This window comes from Brachyhypopomus gauderio, unplaced genomic scaffold, assembly GCF_052324685.1.
Source record: "Brachyhypopomus gauderio isolate BG-103 unplaced genomic scaffold, BGAUD_0.2 sc44, whole genome shotgun sequence".
NCBI classification, from domain to species: Eukaryota; Metazoa; Chordata; class Actinopteri; order Gymnotiformes; family Hypopomidae; genus Brachyhypopomus; species Brachyhypopomus gauderio.
In genome coordinates this window covers 521,540-543,597 of record NW_027506870.1, presented here as the reverse complement: position 1 = coordinate 543,597, position 22,058 = coordinate 521,540, and the positions used below count along the sequence as shown (strand labels likewise).

Sequence of the window (22,058 nt, the reverse complement as noted above, 5' to 3'; positions counted from 1 at the left end):
TTTGGGCGTGTGTCAACGTTGTCTACATGCTTTGTCTGCGTCAGTGGATATTCGTGGTTAGGGTTTTGTCGTGTGATTAATAAGTCTCACCTGTGAATCGTCTCGTGATCACGTGGGGCTAATGTGGGTTTGTCTATTTAATGTGCGCTCGCGCAGTGTCCTGTGCTCGTCGTTGTCTAATGTCCACACGTTGTCTGCTTGTGTCTGTTTATCGTGCGCTATTGCGCCATATCTATATATAAGTAAAGTGACGTTTGCTGCCACAAAGGATTTGTGTCTCGTCCTTCACGCCGCACCCACTGTCACAATAAGGTCCTCCCAAAATAGACCATTTACGTTTCACTGCGAGACTGTGTTGTCATTGTTGTGTACTGTACATACACATTTGAACTTTAAACTTTTAAAGGAGTGTTGTCTCTCTAAACAGCATATTGAAAATACTAAAATCACAACAAAACGTTACAGCATTAAATGGCTACAGCACTCCATGAAAATGACCCTAAAATCCTGTACAACCAAGTCCCGCTGAGGTTGTCTACCTCTTAAATAGAAGCCAGCAGCAACTACATGCTCAGACAAATATACACTACTGTGCAGTTTTGAGTTCACCACTGAGTTTACGAATCTTGGAAGACATCTTGTTGGAACCAAGCTCCATCAGAATCTTCTGAAGGGCCTCAAAGGTGAACCTGAGACCCTGTGGGTATTCCATGTTAAGAGCATAGCAACGTCCAAAGAGCATTACCACTCCAGCTGCAACAGAAGGCAACTTATTGAGGACCTCCACGCCATCAATGATAATCCCAATGTCTTGGGGTTGTTGAAGAAGGCTTGAATTCTCCCTGAAGACGAAGACTGCCATGATAGTACTCTCCAGCTCCTGCTCGGCTTGATCTTTCTGGGAGACCTGAGGCAAAATACACAAAATGGGCAACTGAACTGCAGTAGGGCACACATTATTAATCACTACATACAATGGCCAAGTGTGTTCTCCCATGAATAATAAAGTTGAATCTCATCATTGTGACAGAATATATCTGGACATACCACGTATTCCTTTAATAGGTCCTCAACACGTTCTCCCAGGTAGATGATGAGAGCTTTGAGGATACACTCCCTTCTGACTTCGACATCAGCACCCTTCAGGGACAATCATAATGGTTACTAAGCAATGTGTAGACTAGTCTGGCTATTCAATTCCCAAAAAAACTTGCTCAGTCGAAAGCTGATTGTCTTCACAAATGTAACACTTGAAAGAAGAGTGTTTTTGTTGGGATTCCAGAGAAGGATGATTTCTAGAGAGATGTTTCTGAAGACTATTCCATGTCTTGGACGAACAGTGGCATTGTGCGTGGATGCATGGATAGGGACGCCGCCTACTGTGAAATCGATGGTCAATTCTCAAATGTTTCAGTAGCTCAGATCTTCTTGAAAAATGCACGCTGCACTCTTTGCATTTCCACATCCAAACTGAAAAAAAGGAAGACAGACCAGTAAATATAAAGAGAATGCAATTATCACAAATCTTAAATAAGCTTTGTTCAGTTGCGGAGGTGCGGAGCTTATCCTAGCCTTAGCCTAGCCTAGCATATCCTAACTGGCCAAAGAGGCTGCGTTATTATATAAAATACCTTACCATAAGCATGCGTTGCTTTCTCCCTCTCTCTCGTCATATTTCAGGCTCTCTCTTTCTCTCGCGCGCACATGTTCAAGCACTTTTTCCCTCTTTATCGTCATATTTCGGGGGGGGGGGGGGGGGGGGGGGGACGACATCTCACTTGAGCAAACCGAAACTAAATACCGGACGTTTGTAAGGGCACGTCTATGTGGATTGACAAAATTGACAAAAGGGCACAAAATTGACAAAAGGGCACTTTGGGCAGAAAGGGCCAAAGGGGCAGGTGCTCCAGCACCCTCCACCCCCCCCCTCTGCACGTGCCAGAAGGGAAGCATGCTTATTACATTGATTAATTCCAGCTACATCCCACAATATACACATAAAATATGTAGAAGTTCAGAAATTACACCACATTTAACACGGCGAATGCCAGCGTTTAGTGGGCTACTGATATTTAGCAAAGACCTTCAGCTTGCTAGCCAGCTAAAATTAACTTACCCTGTTGCATTGATAAACTTATAGGCTTGTTAAAATAAGATTACATCTGCTTTGCTTAGTACTCACCGTACGTCTATTCTTGGCTGCAATACAAGTACGACGTTCTTCATTTCTTCTTCCCCAAGCCGAAATGGACAGAGCTCTGAAGCACTTCTCTACAACGTCTCCCGCGCTCCACAGTGCGCATGCGCAATTCATGTTTGATTCAAATTAAAAATATTACATCCTTATCTTTTTTTCTAGTATGATTTCAGTAGAACCAAAACATTTGGTTTATTTTCTTCAGAATTGTAATTAATTTAGTCTGAATCAAAATTAACACATCAAAATTCAAAAAGGTTGAGTTTCACAATAAAGTCAATAATTGTACTATGTGTTCAATCATATTTATTAGCTTGAATGAACAGCTCCATGCTTCACTTTTTACAGTGTACTAACCTTTTTCTTGCTTTGTATGGAACACACTTTCTTTGTCTAAAATAAAATCCTAGTTTAGGTCTAGGTCTAAGTTTTTTTAAGAGGCATTCAATATTCAACATTCAATTTATCATCCAGCCATATTCCTAGATAATTATAGGAGGATACCCTTTCTAAATGTGTTTCATTTGTGGTAAAAAAAAAAAGGTTTGTGTGAATGTGTAAAAACCATGAATTTAGTCTTTTTAGCATTTAGAACCAGCTTAAGCCTTACAAGGGAATTTTGTACCAGATTAAAAGCAGACTATAAGCAAATCACAGCCTCTTCTACTGATGACGCAGAGGTGTATAAAGTTGTGTCATCAGCATAAAGATGTACCTTTGTGGGACTTAAACCCACACCCAAGTTATTTATATAAATAGAACAAAATAGGGCCTAGAATTGATCCCTGGGGCACACCCATTTTAACTTCTAAAGAGGATGAGTGCAATTATCAATAGTTACACATTGAGATCTACCACTCAAATAATTAGAAAACCAGTTAACGATAGAGGGGTTAAAATCTACATTTTTCAATCTTTGCAATAAAAGATCATGACAGACTGTATCGAATGCTTTAGACCAGGGATGTCAAAGTCAAATACACTGAGGGCCAAAAAACCAAATTTGCTACAAGCCGAGGGCCGGACTGGTTCAATGTTTATTAAAACATATTGAAATGATTGCACATAGCCTATTGAACCAAGACCTAACACAGTGTATATTATTTAATGCTTAAATGAATAAAGCAATATTTTCTTATGGATCTGTCAGTAATTTCAAGTGAAAACATTTTTCAACAAGCAAACATAAAAACACTTCCTTCAAAGAAATCATGTCCTGTACATTAAATGAATAAAGTAATAAAGGTTTGTAAAGTGCTGGAATTTAGGCTAAAGTACTTGAAAATGCTTGAAATTGTAACGACTTCGTTTCACAACAAATTGCTATCTGACTGAACAGTTTTCTTGAATTACGTTAATCATTTCGACTATATGTATAAATATTTAACTTAATTAAGTTTAACTGGTGTGTGCAGTTACAAAATTTGAGAGGTACATAACCTTGCGAATCGACAGTGTGCGACGCCCTCGCGCACGGGCGGAGCCGCTTGTGCGCGCTGCAGTGACTTGGCGGGCTACCGTTGCATTGTGGGGAATGTAGTGTTTGTGCGTGCAAAACACCATCGGGCGGCTGTGGCCTGCGGGCCGGTTCTATTAGTAATTAAATATCATCCAGGGGGCCTTAGATAATCAATTCGCGGGCCGCATCTGGCCCGCGGGCCTTGACTTTGACACATGTGCTTTAGACAAATCAATGAAAAGAGCAGCACATGAGTTTTTGTTGTCTAAAGCTGATATAATATCATTTGTCACTGATGTTACCGCAGTAATCGTACTGTGTCCTTGCCTAAAACCAGACTGCATAGGACTTAAAATGCTATGGTCAGCCAAGAAATGTTTTATTTGTTCATTTATAAGTGATTCAAATAATTTAGACATAATTTTGGAGATAGGATGATAATTGTCCAAATTAGTAGGGTCACCACCCTTTAACAGTGGGAGGACAAGGGCAGATTTCCAGGAATTTGGAATAAAGCCGCTGATCAAACTAAGATTTAAAATAGCAGAAACGGGGTCAGCTATCAATCTTGCAACTAATTTAAAAAAATATGGCTCAATAAGGTCTGTCCCAGCAGACTTTTTACAGTTTACGTTTAAAAGCGCCTTTTGTACCTCATAAGCAGATATGTATGAAAAATTAAAAGCATTCAAAAGGTTAGTAGAGACAGTTGAGGATTCACTGCCCACATTAGAGGTTGAGAGGGTCGCCTGTGTCACCATTCCTGCCATAATAAAATGCTTATTAAAAACTTCTACTAAAATCTGTTTACCCCTCACTTCTCCTTGTTCTGTTATAAAAGCTTCAGGAGTGGTGTGGGGTGGCATATCCCCGGAGGTAGATTTGAACAATTTCAGAAAGTTTTAGGGTCATTTAGATTTTCTTGTATTAGGTTTAAATAATGCTAATTTTTTGTATTTTTTATTAATCTAGTACATTTATTTCTTAAAGCCCTGTAGATTAACCAGTGTTTATCATCATTAAACCGTTTAGCTTTAACCCAAGCCTAATTTCTTTCTCTAATGGCTCCTGCAAGTGTTTGGTTAAACCAGACCTGGGCAAACAACGGCCCGCGGGCCACATCCGGCCCGTTGTGCGTCCCTGTCCGGCCCGCGAGAGGCCAATCATAAATGAAACAAATATCTATGTCGTGCGTGCAATACAACTGTGACGCTTTTATTTTGAAAGCGCTACGTTTGTGTTAATTCCGTGTGGACATACCTGCGTGTGTGTGTGAGCTGTGCGACAAGGTAAGGCTGAATTTATACTTTCGGGAGTGAACGTTGCACCTCGCGCGAACCTCCGCAAACGGCGGAAAATTTACGTGACGAATTTTAATTGTGCATTGTGTTCCAGGTTTGAAAAGTGCTGGAATTTAGGCTAAAGTACTTGAAAATGCTTGAATATGTAACTGTTTTTCGATTCACAACAAATAGCTGACTGAACAGGAGGGTATTCCAGAAAGCGGGTAAGTAAACTCAGAGTTAATGAAAGCTCAGGTTCCAGAAACCGAGCTTAAGAGAGAACCCGAGTCAGCTGGGAAATATTGAAATGGACCTTGAAAGTGCCGTAGAAGTGCTTTAAAGCTAGGTTTAAGCCTGGTTTATACTTGACGCGTGCGAGGGTCCGCGCGGCGAAAATGACGTAATTACGGTGGCCTCGCGCGCTGTCGATTCGCGAGGTCGTGCACCTCTCGAATTTTGTAACTTCGCGCGCGCCGCGCTTCAGCGCAATGAACAAAGTCATGTTTGCAGGGTTCATACACCTTTACAAGGTGGAATATACGTCACTTTCAAGGTCCATTTCAATATTTCCCAGCACGTTAAACTTAATTAAGTTAAATATTTATACATATATTCGAAATGATCCGAAATAATTCGCTTTTTTATCACATTATTTAATTATTGTTTATTTTCAAAACGCCCAATCTGTCTTCATGTTCTCTCATGTTTCGTCCTGGAATTACAAGAGGCTCGTATTTGTTAACGTAATACAAGAAAACTGTTCATTCAGATGGCTATTTGTTGTGAAACGAAGTAGTTACAATTTCAAATATTTTCAAGTATTTAGCCTAAATTCCAGCACTTTTCAAATCTGAAACAAAAAGCAACATTAAAATTGGTCAGGTAAATGTTCCTTCCCCTGTTTTTGAGGGGTGTTTCTTTATACCAACACACATCGTTTCGGAGAACACTGCACAGAATGTGACGCGGAAAGTATAAACGGCTCCGCCGTTCGCGGAACTTTGCGTGAGGTGGGCGGAGCCACTGTGATGACGTCATTATTGTTTGTGTGGCACTCTGACACAATTCAGGTTTCTCATGTGACCCCTTGTAAAAATTAATTGCCCACCCCTGAGTTAAACCATGGGTTATCCCTACTCTTCAACCTATATCTTCTGTAGAGGCGCATGCTTGTCAATTATAGATAGAAATGTGTTTCTGAAATAATCCCATGCCAGATCTACATCATCCATATAACACACTCTGTTTAAATCACTTTGATGGATGTCATGCAAAAAAGCCTGCTCATTAAAACATTTATAATTTCTTTTCAAAATAATTGGTGGCTTCACTTTAGTTGCTTTACAGTTTCTAACACAGACAACTGCACAGTGGTCATTAGAGAAGACGCCCACAGCAGGGTACTTAAATGGAGCGTTTTTGAGAATCACTTCAAGTAGTGTAGATTTGTTCATTTGTTTCGGATTAAGACATGTGGGTGACTGTACCAGCTGTGTGAGGTGTAGCGCATCACACAAGTCTCTTAATGTCGAGGTAGATAGCCAGTCCCAGTTTAAATCACCTAGAACAACGAACTTGTGTGGGAGCTTCTGTAAAATGTCTGTGAGTAGCGCAGTTGCTTCTGTCACAGCCGAAGGTGGGCGGGTAACAACCCACCACTGTCAGATTTGTGTTGTTGGGGAGGTCCACTTTGATGGCACATAGTTCAAAACATTTTGGCTTCGATATTGTTGCAACACAACAGCAGTTCAATGATGTTTTGGCATAAATAGCAACACCTCCTCTATACTTTGTACTTATACTTTAAGAGATATACTTTAATTATCCATCACAGCATTATCTATGTCCAAAGCCACACTGGCTCAAGGGTATTAATTATTTTAAATAAACTGCATACTGGCTATAGCTACAGAAGTTCACCTCTGACCAGGGCTGGACTGGTAATTTAGCATTTTTTTTTTTCTTCCTTTCTCTAATTTAGAGGGGGCAGCCAATTGGCCCATCTTCTCCCGCTATATAATCAATGTTTTTAAGCACACAGTCTGGTTTGTGTTCCTTATACAGGACTATCATCACAAATCATATTATTCTAGATGTTTTCCACAATTAATTCATATTGTGCCACACTCTGATGATTAAATATAAAGTTGATCAGAATGCTGCTACTTCTCTGTGTCATATCACGTCTTTGCCTCTAGAGGGCACAGGGATCCTGATTAAAGTCTGGGGAATGGGTCAAAGCTCATAACATTACTTAAAATGACACAACAAAACAAACACAAAACAATTAATGGATAATTACATTTTCATGAATTTGTGAAAGACCATACGATGCATCTTCCTTAAAAATCACATTGAAAAAGCTGAATTTTTAGAAACCTTTGCATAAGCTGAACAATATGACCTGTGTATGTAGTGCAGTTGGAGGTCTTTGGTAGGTTCTGTCACACAGAGTGAAAGAACCTTACTGACACACTTCATTCTGCTGGTACTGCTGGTATCGGCCATGTATGCTGTAAGAGGAGGCAGCATTTAATCAAGTTTGCATACTTAAAATAATGAGAGAATCTTTCAAATATATCTGTCAACCACATCCAGTTTAATCCAGTTTATCATAAGAGGAATTAATGAGACTTCCCGTCCACATCCATGTGACACATGATGAGAACAGAAGCAGTGCTGAAGTGATGAACCAAATGTGGGTTTGATTTATCACTTCAGATCTGCTTATTCAGTTGAAACACACACACACACACACACACACACACACACACACACACACACACACACACACAGCAGCAGTGCCAGTGCAGTGGTAGTAATGGATAAACAGAAATGTTTCTCCAGGAATGTGCAGGCATGGAAGTTACTGCATGTGTGTGTGTGTTAGCAGACTGCTCCATTACTGTTGGACTGTGTATGTTTCTGTTTATGTGTTTTTGTACATACATACTGTACATGTTGCAAAAGGAGGGAACACTCCAGTAAATGAGGAAGAGAAATGTTAAAACACCAAAAACCACGACATCACTAAGAAACACACTTCAGCAGTTTAAAACCTCAAAGCTGTTTCTTCTGAGTTTATTTCCCACAGTGCAGATGAGACTTGGCACAGTGAGGTAAGAAGAGCTCTTTATTAACTTGCATTTGTTAAATTTCACTGTAGTTCATGTTTTTAGTGTGCAGTTTTAATGTCCAAAGATCATTGCCACACTCTTCAGGGACTCTCTTCCACTTGTGTTGGTAAAGAACTTATAGTTGGTTTTGGAATATAGAGGTATTTATATTGTCTGTGTTCCTGAAGGTGTGTGTGTGTGTGTGTGTGTGTGTGAAAGGAATAAGAATGCAATAGAAGAGTGTGTGAGACAGTGATTAAGAGAGATAGTGTACTGTACAGGAAGTTCAGCCAAGTTATATAGAGAGGAGAGTTAAATGAGTAGTCCATTATTTATTACGGTAGTCCAGTGTCAGGAAAAAAACAGGAATGAGAAAACATTCCTGTTTTCTAACGAAACACCATTTATTTGGTGTTTCCTAACGAAACACCAAATAAAACAGAAGTATAAATACTAATAAGGGAGTAATAATAAATCAGTGTGACCACCACTGCCCTCTCAGTACAGATCAGTCAACCTGGTGAGTCTTTACCAATTATGACCTCCCTCTATTAGTCATATACTACACTTTAAAATATCACCCGCACCTCCACCGGATACTAGAGCCCAGTCTAGAAATAGCTGGTTGTTTGGATTTGATTACCCTGTACATTTAAGTTTTGATGACCAATTACTCTGTGCATAAAGTTGTGTGTGTGTGTGTGTGTGTGTGTGTGTGTGTGTGTGTGTGTGTGTGTGTGTGTGTGTGTGTGTGTGTGTGTGTGTGTCTGCTTGCACATTTGTGAACATGTAGATTTTCAAAAGTTTTACCTTCTTCATGTCTTTTGGGTGGAATGCAGATCACTAAAATTGTACAAGAGGCTTTTATCATCCTGTTCATCACACTGTCCCTGTTACAGCTCTGACTGTGGTCAGCTTGGTTTGTGTGACAAGGTGCTCATGTGTAAAGTGGATGAGAATAACGTCTGAGAACAGACCACTGAACAACAAGCTCTCACTACATGCAGTTTAACCACTTCAGTCTTCCTACACTGGTGTGGGTATTTGTAACATAACTGGTGTTAAAACAGTGTATTTGATTAATTTACATTTACAGCATTCAGCAGACACTCTGATCCAGAGCGACTTACAAAGTGCTTTGTATCTGATCACAGAATTCACCCTAGATAATTGTTGTGTTTCTTTCACTTAACACGAACAATAAAATCACGAGGCACAGAGACAGAGGGAAAGGAGATAACTTTCATTCTTTACTTTTTACATTCCTAGTATCACTGCGCTGCAACATCACTTACTATAGTATAGTTACGCTAACTAATGAACAAGAAGAAAAGTAGTTCGCGTACAGTTTACTAAGACACATTTCCTCCCTTTCAGTTGTAAAACTTTACCAAACAAATTATTAATAAACATAACAATGTCACTTGTATTACAAAAATAATTTTTTTTTTAACACGTATCGATTCAATTCTCCACTATCACCTATTAGTCCGTAGATTTCAGTTTATCTACAAATTAAGTCTTTGAGGAGGTTTACGTATACGTTCTGGGTAACGCAGCTGTTGGGAAGTGGTAGGCTGTTCAGTTACAGGAACAGTAACTGAGTCAGACAAGGTCTGAGGTGTGTCTGGCATGATGAGAGCAAATTCCCCCGCATCCTGGGATGTAGGTAATGCTTCCCCAGTGTCCTTGTATTTACCTTGTACTGTTGCATTCAGGAGTTGGTCTATACAGTTGTGATCAAATTTATTCAACCCCCACTGAAATAAAGTGTTTTGGCCAGTTTGACATTGATTTTGATCATTTCAGTCATCTTATTTACAATTATATCAAAGAGGCACTTATAAATTAGACAAACATAACATAATATTTATGATGGAATAACCACAAATGTCTTTACTGTGCTCACATCATTATCAGTTTTATTCAACCCCCTAGTGACATTATTTTTTAGTACTTAGTACAACATCCTTTTCCAGTTATGACAGCTTTCAAGCGTGAAGCATAGCTTGACACAAGTGTCTTGCAGCGACCTATGGGTATCTTAGCCCATTCTTCATGGGCAAAAGCCTCCAGTTCAGTCACATTCTTAGGCTTGCGCACTGCAACTGCCTTCTTTAGGTCCCACCAGAGGTTCTCAATTGGATTTAAGTCTGGTGATTGCGATGGCCACTCTAGAATGTTCCAGCCTTTCATGTTCAACCATGCTCTAGTGGACTTGGATGTGTGCTTCGGATCATTGTCCTGTTGGAAGGTCCAACGTCTCCCAAGCCGCAGGTTTGTGACTGACTCCATCACATTTTCCTCCAATATCTCCTGGTACTGAAGGGAATTCATGGTACCCTGCACACGTTGAAGCTTTCCTGTACCATTAGAAGCAAAACAGCCCCAAAGCATAATTGACCCCCCGCCATGCTTCACAGTAGGCAAGGTGTTCTTTTGTTCATAAGCCTGGTTCTTCCTTCTCCAAACATAGCGCTGGTCCATTGTCCCAAACAGTTCTAATTTAGTTTCATCTGACCACAGTACACTGTTCCAAAACCTTTGTGGCTTGTCCACATGACTTTTGGCATACTGCAGTCGACTTTTCTTGTTCTTTGGAGTCAGCAAGGGGGTGCGTCTGGGCGTTCTGGCATGGAGGTCTTCGTTATGCAGTGCGCGCCTTATTGTCTGAGCTGAAACTTCAGTGCCCACATCTGACAGGTCTTTTTTCAGTTCCTTAGCAGTCACGCGGGGATTTTTCTCCACATTACGCTTCAGGTAGCGCACAGCAGTCGCGGTCAGGATCTTCTTTCTGCCACGACCAGGTAACGTTTCCACTGTGCCCTTTAACTTGAACTTGCGAATGATACTTCCGATAGTGTCTCTTGGAATATTTAACAACTTCGCAATCTTTTTATATCCATTGCCATTCTTGTGAAGAGCAATAACCTCTTCTCTTGTCTTCTGGGACCATTCTCTTGCCTTCACCATGCTTGGAAACACACCAGTAGATGTCTAGAAGGAGCTGAGTATCACAGTCCTTTTAAATCTGCCTAATTGGTGCTTATCATGCTTGATTGCTGCTCGTTGACATCCACAGATGTTTTCAAAACCTGATGGAAAACACTGGAATGAACCTCTGTTCTTAGGAGTGGTAGTCGTAAAGGGGTTGAATAATTGTGTCAATGAAGAAATCACAAAAAGGCCATTTAATACTTTATGACAAAAAAAATTGATGCTATCTTAGTTGCATTTAGTTCTTTAACAAGTCCTTGTAAGATTTCATTATGAACACAATTACAAATGTGCACTGAATTCCATAAAACCCTTCGCAGCATTGGGGGTTGAATAAATTTGATCACAACTGTATGTCTTCGCCAGACCATGTTGTGACCAACCTTCACTGTGTATGTCAGAGGTCCAGTCTTTGAAACAATTTCACCTGGCTGCCATTTCTGGCATGCATTTCTATAGTCTCTTGCAAGCACTTGTTGACCAACATCAAAACTTCTGAGCAGGGCTTTCTTTTGGTCTTGTGTACCGTTTTCCTTGCATGTGAAGCCGCAAGTTGGGTTTCAAAAGATCCAAGCGCGATCTCAGATTCCTTCCCAAAAAGAGCATAGCTGGTGACTGATTTGTGACTGCATGAGGGGTGTTTCTGTAAGCAAGTAAGAATGTTGCTATCTTCTCTTGTAATGAGCCTGTCTCCTTGTTCATAGCTTTCAGAGATTGCTTGAAGGAGCGAATAAATCTCTCAGCAAGGCCATTTGTAGCTGGATGGTAGGGCACAGAGGTAATATGTTTGATACCATTGCTTTTGACAAAAACATGGAACTCATCTGAACTAAACTGGGTTCCATTATCGCTCACTAGCTGTTCTGGAAAACCAGTACGTGCAAACAATCCACGGAGAATTTCAATTGTAGTGCTGGATGTCGCCTTGTTCACTGTGAAAATTTCCGGCCACTTTGAGTATGCATCGACAGCTACCAGGAACATCTTGTCAAGGAAGGGCCCGGCACAGTCAATATGAACTCGCTGCCAGACAGTAGAGGGCCATTCCCATGAGTGTAAGGGTGCTTTCTGAGGTTGTTGCTGGGTTTGTTGACATCCTGGGCAAGCTTTAGCTGTCTCTTCTATTTGACGATCAAGACCTGGCCACCATACATAACTTCTTGCCAAACTCTTCATTTTGACATGTGACCTTCATGCAGTGCTTCCAGTACTTTAGGACGGTGCTTTGGTGGCACAATCACCCTCGTTCCCCACATAATGCAGCCTTGGGAAATAGACAACTGTTCCCGTCTGACCGAGTACTCAGGAAACTGTGGGTCACCTGCCACAGGCCATCCTCTCATGGTGGGTAGTGCATATGTCCTGTATGGATGGTAGTGTATATGTATGGGTAGTGTATATGTCCTGTATGGATGGTAGTGTATATGTATGGGTAGTGTATATGTATGGGTAATGTATATGTCCTGTATGGATGGTAGTGTATATGTATGGGTAGTGTATATGTCCTGTATGGATGGTAGTGTATATGTATGGGTAGTGTATATGTCCTGTATGGATGGTAGTGTATATGTATGGGTAGTGTATATGTATGGGTAATGTATATGTCCTGTATGGATGGTAGTGTATATGTATGGGTAATGTATATGTCCTGTATGGATGGTAGTGTATATGTATGGGTAATGTATATGTCCTGTATGGATGGTAGTGTATATGTATGGGTAGTGTATATGTATGGGTAGTGTATATGTCCTGTATGGATGGTAGTGTATATGTATGGGTAGTGTATATGTATGGGTAATGTATATGTCCTGTATGGATGGTAGTGTATATGTATGGGTAGTGTATATGTATGGGTAGTGTATATGTCCTGTATGGATGGTAGTGTATATGTATGGGTAGTGTATATGCAGGGCTTAATTTGAGCCGGATCCTGCCAGAACAGGATCCGGGAACTCTTTAATTTTGAAGCGTGCATTCCGGTAACTGTCTGCCTCGATCCGGTAACATTTTATGTTGTCTGCAGGGCTGCCAACTCTCACGCATTGCGTGAGTTACTAGTTCGCTAGCTCTGACGCCAACCACCGGCGATATAACACTTAATCTGTGTCCATTTTACATTCGCCACCCCCAACCCCCCCATGGTCAACAACTTACGTTCGCCCCCCCCCCCCCCCCCCGCTCAATAACTTACGTTCGCCAAACCATCCCCCCCTCGCTCAGGTTAAAATGCGTTCCGGCAACGTTTGATTTACAAATTAAGCCCTGTGTATATGTATGGGTAGTGTATATGTATGGGTAGTGTATATGTATGGATGGTAGTGTATATGTATGGGTAGTGTATATGTATGGATGGTAGTGTATATGTATGGGTAGTGTATATGTATGGATGGATGGTAGTGTATATGTATGGGTAATGTATATGTCCTGTATGTATGGGTAGTGTATATGTATGGGTAATGTATATGTCCTGTATGGATGGTAGTGTATATGTATGGGTAGTGTATATGTATGGGTAGTGTATATGTCCTGTATGGATGGTAGTGTATATGTATGGGTAGTGTATATGTATGGGTAATGTATATGTCCTGTATGGATGGTAGTGTATATGTATGGGTAGTGTATATGTATGGGTAGTGTATATGTATGGGTAATGTATATGTCCTGTATGGATGGTAGTGTATATGTATGGGTAGTGTATTTGTATGGGTAGTGTATATGTCCTGTATGGATGGTAGTGTATATGTATGGGTAGTGTATATGTATGGGTAATGTATATGTCCTGTATGGATGGTAGTGTATATGTATGGGTAGTGCAGGGGTGCCCACAGTTTTCAGCTTGCGAGCTACTTATAAGATGACCAAGTCAGAAAGATCTACCGGGGGTGGCGGCGAACGTAATTTGTTGGCGGGGGGGGGGGGGGGGGGGGGGGGGGGGGGGGTGGCGAACGTAATTTGTTGAGGGGGGGGGGGGGGGGGGGGGGGGGGAGGTAATTTGTTGAGTGGATTGCAGATTGGCTACCGTGAATGTCAATCAAAATACAACCGTCAGTGCAGATGTGCGATTCATCTACTACTATTTCATGTGACGCGATCTACGCACATTCCTTCGCGATCGCGATCGACGTAATGAGCACCCCTGGGGTAGTGTATATGTATGGGTAGTGTATATGTCCTGTATGGATGGTAGTGTATATGTATGGGTAGTGTATATGTCCTGTATGGATGGTAGTGTATATGTATGGGTAGTGTATATGTATGGGTAGTGTATATGTCCTGTATGGATGGTAGTGTATATGTATGGGTAGTGTATATGTATGGGTAGTGTATATGTCCTGTATGGATGGTAGTGTATATGTATGGGTAGTGTATATGTATGGATGGTAGTGTATATGTATGGGTAGTGTATATGTATGGATGGTAGTGTATATGTATGGGTAGTGTATATGTCCTGTATGGATGGTAGTGTATATGTATGGGTAGTATATATGTATGGGTAATGTATATGTATGGGTAATGTATATGTATGGGTAGTGTATATGTCCTGTATGGATGGTAGTGTATATGTATGGGTAATGTATATGTCCTGTATGGATGGTAGTGGAGCCCCAATGATCTTGCCAGCTGTTTTCACAACATGCTGCAGTGCCTTCCTATTGGTCTCAGTGCAGCTTCCTCCCCACACAGTGATGCAGCTGGAGAGAATGCTTTCAATGGTGCCTCGATAGTAAGTGGTCATGATGGATGGAGGGGCCCTTGCCTGTTTGAGCTTGTGCAGGAAATAGAGGCGCTGCTGTGCTTTCTTCACCAGCGATGTTGTGTTGGTGGTCCATGAGAGATCGTTGTTGATGTGCACGCCCAGGAATTTGGTGCTGGTTACCTGCTCCACAGGTGCACCGTCGATGGTCAGGGGTGTGTTGTGTGTTGCCCTTTCGGAAGTCAACAACAATCTCCTTGGTCTTGTTGATGTTTAGCAGGAGATTGTTGTTCCTGCACCACGTAGTCAGAAGGGTGACGTCTTTCCTGTAATGGGTCTCGTCGCCCTTGGTGATAAGACCCACTAGAGTGGTGTCGTCTGCAAACTTCACTATGTGATTTGTGCTGTATGTTGTTGTGCAGTCATGTGTCAGTAGGGTGAAGAGTAATGGACTGAGCACACAACCTTGGAGGGCTCCTGTGCTCAGTACAGTGCTGCTTGAGGTGTTGTTGCCTACTCGTACTGCTTGTGGTCTCTGGCTGAGGAAGTCTAGCAGCCAGTTGCAGAGAGAGGTGCTAAGCCCGAGCTTGTTAAGTTTGCAGATGAGTTGTTGGGGTATTATGGTATTGAATGCCAAGCTGAAATCTATGAATAGCATTCGCACATATGAGTCCGTTTTGTCAAGATGGGTGAGGGCAGGGTAAAGGGCAGAGCAGATTGCATCTTCTGTGGATTGCTTTTCACGGTATGCAAACTGACAGGGGTCCAGAGTTGGTGGGAGGGTTGTTTTAATGTGTGTCTTGACTAGCCGTTCGAAGCACTTCATAATGATGGGAGTTAGTGCCACAGGACGGTAGTCATTAAAGCTGGTCGGAGCAGGTTTTTTGGGCACAGGTATGATGGTTGAAGTTTTCAAGCATGTTGGAACGATAGCTTGCTTCAATGAAGTGTTGAAGATGTCTGTAAAGACCTCTTTAAGTTTTTCAGCGCAGTCTTTGAGCATGCACCCAGGGATGTTGTCTGGGCCTGTTGCCTTGCGAGTGTTGATTGTGACTAGTGTCCTCTTCACACTTGGAGATCACGGTGTCTGTGTACTCCTCAAGATGTGTGTGGTCATTTTCAGTGGCTGCGTCTTTAAACATTGCCCAATCTGTTGTGCCAAAACAGTCTTGGAGAGCAAGGGTTGCCCCCTCTGGCCACACCCTTATCTGCTTCTTGACTGGTTTGATTGCCTTCACACTTTGTTTGTATGCCGGCCGTAGTAGAACAGTGATGTGGTCAGAGAATCCAATGTGGGGGAGGGGAGTGGCTTTGTACGCACCTTTGTGAAAGGTGTAGACCAGGTCCAACGTGTTCTCCCCCCTTGTTGGGAAGTTAACGTGCTGATGGAGTTTTGGGAGAACAGTTTTGAGCTCAGTGTGATTAAAGTCTCCAGCGAAAATAAGAAAGCAGTCCGGGTGTGCAGTTTGTTGTTCACTGATGGCCTGGTATAACACATTTAGTGCTGTATTTCTATCAGTGTTGTTGTTGGTGGGTGGGATGTAGACTGCAACCAGTAAAATCGCAGTAAATTCTCTGGGCAGACAGAAGGGGCGACATTTTATCACCGTAAATTCCACTAGTGCTGAACAGTGTTTGCCTACTACCACAGTATCGCGGCACCACTCATTATGAATGTAAACACAGATACCGCCGCCGCGAGTCTTCCCTCCGTTTGCGAAGGCTCGATCAGCTCGGTAGCATGCTAACTGCTCCAGTTGTACAGCGGAGTCTGGAGTGTGGTCATTAAACCAGGTTTCTGTGAAAATCAGCACACAACAGTTACTCACTGTGCGATTCGTTGATCTCAGCAGTCGTACATGATCCATTTTATTGTCCAGTGAACGTACGTTTGCCAGGAGGATTGATGGTATCGCTGGGTGAAGTGGGTTAGCCGTTAGCCTAGCCCGAATACCTCCACGCTTGCCCCGCTTCTTTTCCCTCGCGCACCGTTTCCTGTGTTTCCTTACTCGGAGAGGGAAAGTACGAGAGTCCGGTGTTGCCTTGGACCAGCTGAGACCGAGTTCCTCTAGCGTTTCTGTTGCCGTATAGTCCAAGACATGGCAAATCTTGTTCCTGATGTTTAGTAGAGTCTGTCGGCTGTACTTGTATTCCGTTGTAGGCTGACGAAGCGAACACGTAACATTAGAATTTACGGACGAACACGTATTAGACAAACATAACACCGTACAGTTAGGAGAGCGAGAGGTCGCTGCGTCTACACGCGCCGCCATCTTTATTATTTTTAATAGTACAGCCAGAATTCAACATACCCTCGAGTCAGACTACTACTAAACTATCAATGTCATTACCTAGTGTTTTGCAAGTCTGGCAGATATTTAAAATGTGTAACCAGAACCTGAGCTGTGCTGAACTCTGCTGTGCTGTGTGCTGTTGTGTGACTCTGCAGGGGTGTTTAATGATGACACTCAGAACACCTCTACTACCTCTCACTCTGATCATTCTGTTCAGCACTCTGGGTAAGTCTGTAGTCTTCAACAAACCCTTTTTACTTTGTAAAATTTGCAAAACATAATTAAATCCTGCATTGATATTAGGAAATTCTCATATCTAGTGTATAGTTTCTCATAAATGAAATACGGCATTCGCACTTAATGAGGTTAATTTCTGTTGGTCCCCCTACCCACATCCCCCTCACCACCACTACTGTGAGAGATTTGTGTTTTGTGGTTGATCACATTTAGCTCAGTGTTCTCACTGCAGGAACAGAGAAGCAGTAAACTAATCTGAGATCTATTTGTCATTTTATTTTACAGGAGAATCTGGCAACAAATGGAGTATGAAATACAGCCAAGACATGATATGTGCTTTAAAGGGGACTACTGTGTTAATGAATGGGACTTATACACACCCACACAGTGTTACAGTGACTGAGGCTTTCTGGTATATAGACCCAGTTAAGGGTGGGGATACCACTTCTCTGCTTAATCTTCCTGAGTACTCAAACAGGGTTCAGTTCTACAATGATACACAGCAGCACTTCTCCCTCAGACTGACTAATGTAACAAAGGAGGATGAACACCAGTACTGCTTCAGAGTTGAAACACACACAGCCAGTGAGAGATGGGCGGGTACTCCTGGAATAAACCTGAAAGTTACAGGTAAGTTTTATCATCACATCATCCTGCTAAAAGATATCCTGCCATGATATCACTTTAACCATCGTGGTCTCACAGTGATTTATCTCACTGTCAAGCTCTGAACATGTGACATATTCATGAAGCTCCATCTGAGTATTTATTGCTACACCAGGGGGTTCAGCTCCAGTCCTGGGGGAGAGCTGCACTGCCAGTATCATCTCTGCTCTCACACTGCTGATAATCTCTTTGTCTTAGACCTGCATGTGGACACCAGTCAAGCAGTAATAGAGGGAAACACCACCGATCTGACATGTACAACCACCTGCAGTCTGACTGACAGACCAACATTCATCTGGTACAAAAATGGACGTCCTTTATCCTCCAGTACAAACCCACTTCACCTGCAGTCAGTCAGCAGTGAGGATGCAGGCAGTTATAGATGTGCTGTAAGAGGATATGAACATCTCCCCTCTCTACATCAAACTCTCACTGTCACATGTGAGTCACATTATTTATTTATCATAATATTGTTGCTTAAATAATCCACAGTACGTTTTATTCTAATTGATGTTTAAGATGTAAGAAGAAATGTCTTCTCATATACATGTGAACTGCATGGTTTCATGTTTAGATCCACAGGGTCCATTAGTTCCTCTATTAAAATATTGGAAAGCTGTTCAGTGAGCAACTCTACATCTGTATTTCTTAATGTTGTGTGTAATGATCATTTTGTGTGTTAATGATCACTTTCATTTTTTAATGATCATCTTCTGTAACCTAATCACACACAGTAATCTCAGACAATTTAAAGCATTTCCCCAAAAGAAATACATTTCTGTTTTAGATCCTCCAAAGAATGTGTCGGTGTCCATCAGTCCCTCTGGTGAAATAGTGGAGAACAGTTCAGTGACTCTGACATGCAGCAGTGATGCCAACCCACCTGTGCTGAACTACACCTGGTTTAAAGAAGGAGAAACCTCACCTGTAGGATCTGGACAGAGTTACAGCATCACTAACATCATTGCTGAACACACTAGTCTGTACTACTGTGTAGCTCAGAATGAACATGGAGCTCTCAATGGAACTGTGACCATCACTGTTAAGAGTAGGTGGTACATAATTAGAGAACATAACAGTGTCCATAAACTGATGACTAAGTGATGGTGATGGTCCTTGTCCTTCAGGAGGTCAGAGTTTGTCTGCAGTTTGGATTGTAGTGGGAGGAGGGGTATTTCTCCTTCTCACTGTCTTCATCTGCATATACAGGTCAGTAAAGTGATGTTCATTCATTCAGCAATTGTTTGTTTATTTTGTGGTCCCTCTGATGATCTTATAAAATATGCAGTTGGTTTACTACTAATAATAAACATTTTATTTCTTCTAATCAAAGGATTAAGAAAAAAACAAGTGACACCAACCATAAGGAGACCACACAGGTAGGGGGTCCTCTAATGGTCCTCTAGATGGCAGTGAATTTCAATAAACGGTATGAACATTTCTAAAGGAAGTTACTGCCATCTACTGGTTAACTTCATTACCCAATTATTTATCACTTATTAATTTCCGTCAATGTTCATTTTCACAGACTGCTGCTCCCGTGTCTGAAACTGCTGATGACACTGTCACACCCAGCTTATCCATTCCTTTACAGGATGATGTCTTGTATGCTACAGTCAGGGTTCAGAGTGATGGTGTGACGAGCATTGACCAGCAGGGGAAGCACCAGTATGGGAATCTTACAATCCTCTCTCATAATGCTGCCACTGGGTGAGTTTCTCAACTGGACAAAAATACTATGATGGTATTTAGAAGTAATATAATGGAATGGTATGTGTATATTTAAGACAGGAGGTCTAAAATATTAAAGTTTGTTCTTTAGGTCACCAACTCGGAACGTGGACGACTCAGTGATCTATGGAACAGTACGAACATAGTAGACCTGCAAAGGAACCATGAGAGACACAGAGAGACTGAAATAAAGGGGGGGGCGGGGGTTGTGTGGTGTGTGTGGAGAGGTGGACAGACACTTGGGGTGGTGGTGGTCTCATTGTATTTGTGTTGGACATTTGTTTGTTGATTACTGTGACGGGCAGGGAGTGCGATATGAAAAGGAAGCGATCACTCCAAGTCTCAGGGAAAAAGGAGCATTTAATGAGTAAGGTGCACAAACCAAAAACCCGTGACATGATCCGAATTAAAGATATAATAACCGGCAGTCGACTGGTACAAAGACAAGACATATAGACTACCAACTACCATCAGGTGGTGCGGATCATAAGCCTCGCCTAGGCAAAGTGGGAACCCCGTGAGAAAAGGGAAAGTACCTATCCAGGGAGTGACGTCACCGCCAGTCTCCGGTGGTGTTCTCCGCCCGATCAAACAAACCGCAATAAGTGGGAATTTTAGTTTATAAAATTCTAGGAATTTTTTTTTTGAGTGTTAAATATCCGCCAGTGTCTGCCTGCCGGATGATCTCTGTTATATGATAGGGATATAGTGAGATATCGCCTACAGAAAGTCTATAAGGTGGGGATACTGCGATATCGCCCACGCGAGATAGGACTTAGCCTAGCGCCCGTTAGTCTGGCCAGAGATCCAGCTGGGCAGAAGTGCACTGATTAGATGTAATACAGTGTTGGGTAGCCCTGGAGCGGCAGAGATATCCGATAGGAACGGGGGAACTGTTTGCTTCGTTGGTACGAGGAGCGGATCTAAATTTTGAGGATTTTTTCTGACATGTTTAATTGATTTGGGAATTTTTTTTGGACCCCTCTCACAAAAAAAAAAAAAAAAGTGTGAAGGGTCATCTCTGGGATTATCTAGAATTATGAGTAATTTGGGTAAAGTTGGTAAAATACATAGTAAGAGTAAAGCATCGGAGGCTCATAATATAATCATAATAATAATAACTATAAGTGTAATTTACCAAATGACCAGAGATTATTTAGAAGATGTAACTCGACATGTGGGTTTTTGGGTTAAGCATTATGGGTTTGGTTCAAGTGTAGACTGACTATCTGCGCCAACTAGTTGAGAGAGCAAAAACAGAGCCGAAGGGCGCAGATAGAGAAACGCGCAAGTAATTTGCTAAATATAAAGCAGATATGGAAGAAAAAGCAAAATGTTGGCTTGAAGAAGCCGAGAAAAGGCAAGCACGACAGGTAGGGATTAAAAAGTGTACTAACAAAAGACTCTCAGTGTGTTGTAGCCGATCCAGATCTCGATGCTGCCCCGCCAAGATCTGCGCCAGCCATCCCGGCCCAGCAGCCGCACGCTCAGGTGCATCCACAGCCGCTACCCCCGCCTCCCCCACCTCCACCACCAGTTCACCCACAGCCACTACCCCTGCCTCCCCCACCTCCACCACCAGTTCACCCACAGCCGCTACCCCTGCCTCCCGCACCTCCACCTCCAGTTCACCCACAGCCACTACCCCTGCCTCCCCCACCTCCACTGCCAGTTCACCCACAGCCGCTACCCCTGCCTCCCCCACCTCCACCGCCAGTTCACCCACAGCCGCTACCCCTGCCTCCTCCACCTCCACCGCCAGTTCACCCACAGCCGCTACCCCTGCCTCCCGCACCTCCACCACCAGTTCACCCACAGCCGCTACCCCTGCCTCCCGCACCTCCACCACCAGTTCACCCACAGCCGCTACCCCTGCCTCTCGCACCTCCACCTCCAGTTCACCCACAGCCGCTACCCCTGCCTCCCCCACCTCCACTGCCAGTTCACCCACAGCCGCTACCCCTGCCTCCCCCACCTCCACCGCCAGTTCACCCACAGCCGCTACCCCTGCCTCCCGCACCTCCACCACCAGTTCACCCACAGCCGCTACCTCTGCCTCCCGCACCTCCACCTCCAGTTCACCCACAGCCGCTACCCCTGCCTCCCCCACCTCCACCACCAGTTCACCCACAGCCGCTACCCCTGCCTCCCCCACCTCCACCACCAGTTCACCCACAGCCGCTACCCCTGCCTCCCCCACCTCCACCTCCAGTTCACCCACAGCCGCTACCCCTGCCTCCCCTACCTCCACCACCAGTTCACCCACAGCCGCTACCCCTGCCTCCCGCACCTCCACTGCCAGTTCCGGCACCACCAGCTCTGGCGCCACCACGGCAGCAACCTCTGTCTGCCGCACTTGCACTGTGAGCTCCAGCGCCATCAGT

At 43.0% G+C, this 22,058-nt stretch overlaps 1 protein-coding gene and 1 long non-coding RNA gene across 5 annotated transcripts in view; one reads left to right on the top strand and one right to left on the bottom strand.

Moving 5' to 3' along the window:
• Positions 1–459: 459 nt before the first annotated feature.
• The window catches only part of LOC143486087 (uncharacterized), a 56,978-nt gene continuing 35,379 nt past the window's right edge, over positions 460–22,058 (bottom strand). Inside the window, exons 2-4 of the long non-coding RNA XR_013123127.1 lie at positions 1,381–1,470; positions 1,048–1,140; positions 460–907 (exon numbers count right to left, since the gene is read on the bottom strand). This is a non-coding gene — a long non-coding RNA (uncharacterized LOC143486087). The remainder of the gene's footprint in view (positions 908–1,047; positions 1,141–1,380; positions 1,471–22,058) is intronic.
• On the top strand, positions 7,793–21,463 carry LOC143486082 (B-cell receptor CD22-like). 4 transcript variants are annotated; one of them, XM_076985877.1, is made up of 9 exons: positions 7,793–8,058; positions 17,196–17,265; positions 17,563–17,907; positions 18,142–18,384; positions 18,731–18,991; positions 19,071–19,152; positions 19,277–19,322; positions 19,472–19,653; positions 19,766–21,462. In XM_076985877.1, the coding sequence occupies exons 2-9, from the start codon at positions 17,205–17,207 to the stop codon at positions 19,818–19,820; spliced, it is 1,275 nt and encodes a 424-aa protein (XP_076841992.1). In that variant the 5' UTR covers positions 7,793–8,058; positions 17,196–17,204; the 3' UTR covers positions 19,821–21,462. The 4 variants fall into 4 exon arrangements, with proteins under 4 accessions (XP_076841992.1, XP_076841994.1, XP_076841991.1 ...); XM_076985879.1 differs by lacking the exon at positions 7,793–8,058 and adding an exon at positions 14,232–15,640 and having other exon boundaries at positions 19,766–21,463; XM_076985876.1 differs by lacking the exon at positions 7,793–8,058 and having other exon boundaries at positions 15,929–17,265; positions 19,538–19,653.

Excerpts from the sequence above, each read along its gene's own strand:
- LOC143486082 (XM_076985875.1), top strand. The coding sequence starts at position 17,088 with ATGTCATTACCTAGTGTTTTGCAAGTCTGGCAGATATTTAAAATGTGT. Across the intron at positions 17,266-17,562 it reads CATTCTGTTCAGCACTCTGG|GAGAATCTGGCAACAAATGG; the intron begins GTAAGTCTGTAG and ends TTTATTTTACAG. Across the intron at positions 19,654-19,765 it reads TCTCATAATGCTGCCACTGG|GTCACCAACTCGGAACGTGG; the intron begins GTGAGTTTCTCA and ends TTTGTTCTTTAG.